At 42.0% G+C, this 5,410-nt stretch overlaps 1 protein-coding gene across 1 annotated transcript in view; it reads left to right on the top strand.

Annotated features, from left to right (window-relative positions):
- Positions 1–5,410, top strand: part of TTLL5 (tubulin tyrosine ligase like 5) — a 308,822-nt gene that overhangs the window by 32,345 nt on the left and 271,067 nt on the right. Inside the window, exon 6 of the mRNA XM_023511518.1 lies at positions 523–653. Coding sequence (XP_023367286.1) covers positions 523–653 — 131 coding nt within the window. The remainder of the gene's footprint in view (positions 1–522; positions 654–5,410) is intronic.

Genomic DNA, 5,410 nt, shown 5'->3' on the forward strand with positions numbered 1-5,410 from the left:
AAAAAAAAAGAATACTGACACAGACAAGAACAATGATAAATCTCAAATGTGCTATGCTCAGGAATAAAAGGTAGTCTCAAAAGGACATAAGTTATATGATTCCATTTATTTGCTTTTCTAAAAAAGGCAAAATTATAAAAATAGATGACAGAGGAATATTTACTGGAGGTGACTGGAAGGGTTGACTTACAAAGAGACCGGAGGTAATTTTTTGGGATGCCAGAATTGTCCTTTATCTTCATTTTGGTGCTGATGACATATTCATGTTTGTCCAAACTCATGGGATTATATCTTAAAAGGGTTATTTTGCAGTATATAAGTTACATCTTCATAGATTTGACCAAAAAAATCCATTTGAACAAAAACAATTAATAAACCTTTAGAATTAAAACAATGATACATTTAGGATATAATTCAGTAACTGCTCCAGTACTGTGAACTATGAACTCTTTAGAATGTGATAACATAGAAAAACTTCTGAGTCTTAATTTACTGAAATAGAAATACTTTTTTGATTTTTAGGTCTTATGAACTAACCCGGAAGGACCGACTGTACAAAAACATCATTCGAATGCAACATACACATGGATTCAAGGCCTTTCACATCCTCCCTCAGACCTTCCTCCTGCCAGCTGAGTACGCGGAATTCTGTAGTAAGTGCCTGAGAGTCCCCCAGTCCCCAGCAACTGAACTTGGGGCAAATTTGCCTCAGAGGCTACCTCAAGTTGTCAACCAATTGAGGCTTTTTCAAATCCTAAATACCATGGTCCTTTGGCAAAAGAGTTGCAAAGATAACTAAAACTATTTTTGTTCTGATTGCGTACTTATATATTCATTCTTAGGAAGCTTGTCAGTATCATTTATGTAAGGCCACATTGGTGTCATGTAAGCATGCCTTGTCTTGCATATTTTTGCTTTAATGTCTTTTCACCCCACTGATGAGTTAATGCCTATGTAAGGACACTTTGCATTCTGCGTATGAATTACACGTGCTTTCTTTTTGGTGTCCCTTTTCCCCTTGACATTTAAGAGGCATTTTTGGTACCTTGATTTTTGGACTTGTGTAATTTCTATTCTTTTGGGTATAAGTATCGTACATCTTTTAATGTTAGGGTTTGGAAGTTAATCACATCTTTTCTCCTTTGAGTTCAGATTAATAAAAAAATACATGCAATAGGTGCCAATTAGACATCTAAATGTTAGCCGTATCGCTGGTAAAGTGATATAGGAATATGTGGCCTGGATCCAGGTCTAAAATGAGCTTCTTATTTATTTATTTTTTTGAGGCAGAGTCTCAAACTGTTAACCCTGGGTAGAGTACTGTGGCGTCACAGCTCACAGCAACCTCAAACTCTTGGGCTTCAGCAGTTCTCTTGCCTCAGCCTCCCAAGTAGCTGGGACTACAGGTGCCTGCCACAATGCCTGGCTATTTTTGCTTATTGTTGTTGCAGTTGTCGTTGTTTTAGCTGGCTCAGGCTGAATTTGAACCCGCCAGCCTTGGTGTCGTGGTCAGTGCCCTAACCACTTAGCTATAGGCATCATCCTTATTTCATTTCATTTATGAATTTTTTAATCTTTGTCTTTTTTTGTTGTTGTTGTGGACATTATTGAGGGTTCTTTTGAATTAAAATGCTTTGCACAAGAGGCTATAGCCTGCAGGGGGAGCAGCTTTCCAAATGTTTCCTGACCCATGACCTATATATTCTATATATTCTATATATTCATTCTGTATATAGACTATATATTCTATATAGTCACATATAAAATATATGTGACTATATATTCTATATAGTCATATATAAAATATATGTGACTATATATGACTATATATTCTATATAGTCATTCTATATATTAAAATAGAATTTGATATTCTATTTCCTTCAGCGTCAATGGCTAAGAGGTAATAGATGGAACTGGGGAGAATGACCAAGATGAGGCAAGGATGAGTCTCAGTCTTAAACCCTGAAGGGCCTCAGCTTCAGTTAGCTGAAGTTTGTTTCATAGCCATTGGTCATCTAGTTCTAGCTAACCAGGAATAAATTAAATATAGGTTTGCCACCTCAGCAAATGGCAAGAGGAGGGGCTTTGCAGAAATGTGGTCTGGTTTGCATCACAGCTGCTAAAACCACCAGAAGAGATTTTAGACTATCCCTCCATTCAGTGGGAGTCCCAGGCTTCACCCCACAGAGCAGTCCATTAGGCAGGCTTTATTTATGCAGATTCTCCTGTGTGCTGGTGAACCAAGAATCTAGGAGCTTCTAGATTGTCAGGTGTGCACTTGGACTGCCAACGCCAACACCAGGTACACGATAGAGACAGCAGAAAAACCAAAAAGGAAGCAGTAGGCCTTGCCATGGTGGTGGAGTTGCTGTGCAGCAGGGAACATCTCTGTGCTGCCATAAATGAGAGGAGTGATGGAAAAGAGCGCCATGCTGATCATGGAAAGTACCAGGTCGCTAATGTTGTTGTGAGGGAAGGAGAGAAGGACCAAGAAAGAAGGCAAAATGCTCAGCAAGTACAGGTATTCCTAGTGATAGGGCATGGCCACCTAATCATGAAGCAAGAGCTTCAGTTGGCCCATGCTCTTCTTGGCAACCAGCAGCAGCCATATGACGATGCATGGAGATCCGCTTCTTGAGGGTCCCGTCTTCTCTCAGGTCCCAAATGTATCCTCCTCATACCCCCAAGGGCAATGTTTCTGCTCAGGGCAGGCATGAAAACACCTTGGGTTGTTTCTTTTAAGTAGGGACTTAAAGAGGAGAATGAAGTGAGGGTCCAACAAGCTTGTCATTCTTCAGAACTCATCTATTAGTGCTTGGTAATGCATTCCCAGTGCTGTGAGTCACTGCTGCTCGTGGGCCTGCCCGAGATGCCATTATAATGACCTAGAACCCAATTCTCTCTCGAGGACTTGCTGTGCTATAACAGCGCCAAGCCTCAGGGGAACCCTATTGACACTGTTACAGCTCTGCCACCAATAGCTGCATGGCTCTGACTTATTTGCTTTGCTTCATTGTGAACTTACCTTTCCAGGCCCAGGTGGAGGTGTTGTCTATTTTAGGGTTTTATTCCTCAGGGGCTGAACCTATCTTAGTAGGCTTGTGCACAGAAGAGGCAGAGTCCGGAGAAGGTGTGAGGCAGGTCATGTTGAGAGTTTAAATAGCAACAATATTAATAGCTAACACTTATTGAACATTTACTTTCTATTAGGTAATCTTTTAAGAGGCACCTCTACTCTGTAGTAGTTTTACAGATGAGGAGACTAAGGTCTTGATTGGTTAAGAAATTTCCCATGTGGCTCGGTGCCTGTGGCTCAAGTGGCTAAGGCGCCAGCCACATACACCTAAGGTGGCAACCCAGCCCAGACGCGCCAAACAACAATGACAGCTGCAACCAAAAAATAGCCGGGCGTTGTGGCGGGCGCCTGTGGTCCCAGCTACTTGGGAGGCTGGGGCAGGAGACTCGCTTGACCCAGGAGTTGGAGGTTGCTGTGAGCTGTGAAGCCATGGCACTCTACCCCGGGGGGATAGCTTGAGGCACTGCCCCCCCAAAAAAGAAATTTCCCATGTTATGCAGCTTGCAAACAGTAGAATTGGGGTTTACACTGGCAGTTTGGCTTGAGAGCCCATGCTCTTCACCTCTGTGCTCTATGGCTAACTGTCCGCGGGCAGTGATGACCATTTTCCAGTAGCGGCACTGAGAGTAGTCACTTCTCCTGTGAAGAATGGCAGGTAAGACACACAGAACAGACAGACAGTTTTCCTCTCAAGAAATCCAAGAGAATATTCCTATTTTATGGATAGAGGAAGTAGCCTGAAGAGAAAAGAGAGTTCTTCCTAGACATTCTGACTTTTGGTTCTCCTCCTTCTTCTTCTTTGCAGTGGCATTCACGCTCATAGCTCACTGCAGCCTTGAACTCCTGGGCTCAAGTGATCCTCCCACCTCAGCTTCTTGATTAGCTGGGATTATAGACCTGAGACACCATGCCCCTGGTTCTTTTCACCACCTGGATTTGCCAGTCTGACTGGGTCACCCCATGGGGTAGTCATCTTTTGGGAGAAGAGACCAGCACTTTATCAGGACCTGCTTTGCCATTTCTCTGATAGTATTAGTTACTCTAGCTGGGACCATGGGTTGGCACTTCCTTGCCCACAGAAGGCTCTGAAGTGGGTCATAGAGAGCAACTAATGAAATGAATCAACTTCACAGCTACAGCGCACTCAAAGCTGAACATTTGTAGTTAAGAATCGTCTGTTATGTAACTCAAACTTTGTGTTTTAGCTTCCTCCCCTGTAAAATGGGACTGTTGCTCGTGCTGACCTGGTAGTATTGTCAGGATGCTTAAGTAGGTTAATATGTGGGAAGCACTTGGAATGGTGCCTGATAGGTGATTAAAAAATGTTTAATACTATTTCTTATTTCACATTATGTTTAACTATATTGTTATGTAATAAAAGTAAAAAAATTATAAGCAAACAGAGCAGCTGAAAAGTGCTTCAGCTAACATGTCAGCAACATAAGAGAGTGAACCTAGATATGAACCTCTCCCAGTTCATAAATTTCAAAAAAGAAATTAAAGCCCTGAATAGTTCCCTGTCTCAAGAATCTTACTTGAAAATCTTCTTTCCCCTCCACTTGCCATTTCTTCTTCGGCTTGCTCTTCTGGCCCTCTGGAGGTCGGGGGCAGGAATGGTGTTATTCATTCAGATGACTGGACAGAGTTAGAGTTCCTCCATCAGCTCAAGTCAGACCTGTGTTTCTGTTGAATTCCCTCTTCACTGTGTTACTCGCCCTTTTGTGTTTTTTTTCTTTTTAACAAAAATGAGTTTCTGCCAATAGAACACATAGCATTATTACAGCCACAACCTAAAGCCACCACATTTAGCCCCAGGGGAGTTCTTATAGGCAAAGGATGTGCCTTGATCCCCAGTACAAATCACTCAGTGCTGTTGCCATGCAAAGACCACGGCATGAGAGGAGACAGGGTAGGCAGAATAGTAAAGAGGAATCTTCTTGGTTTCAGTGTTGCCAGGGTATGACGTCTTCTGTGCCAGTTGTCCAGGGTCCGTGACCTTTATGTTTAAGTTCATGTGGGAGAAAGCCAACATCATCAGTTAAATTGTGTTGCTAAGTTTACTTATGAGGGGAAAAATTCACCTATTCCTACCATTTTCTCTTTCAAAGAGACATTCATCTTCTTTGTGAAGTCAGTTTAAAGTTCTCTTCTTTTCCTTTGGTGTCTATCTAGCATATACAACATGGATATTCTTTTTTCTTCATGACTGTTGTGTTCCTGGTCCTACAATGTTTAATTGAGTATGAGCAATAGGAGATTTTTGAGAAGGAAAGAGCCATAAATAGACTGGCCATTAGAAAAATAATTGTGGGCTCGGCACTTGTGGCTCAAGC

Source organism: Otolemur garnettii, unplaced genomic scaffold (genome assembly GCF_000181295.1).
Source record: "Otolemur garnettii isolate 467f Iridium unplaced genomic scaffold, OtoGar3 scaffold00020, whole genome shotgun sequence".
Classification (NCBI taxonomy): Eukaryota; Metazoa; Chordata; class Mammalia; order Primates; family Galagidae; genus Otolemur; species Otolemur garnettii.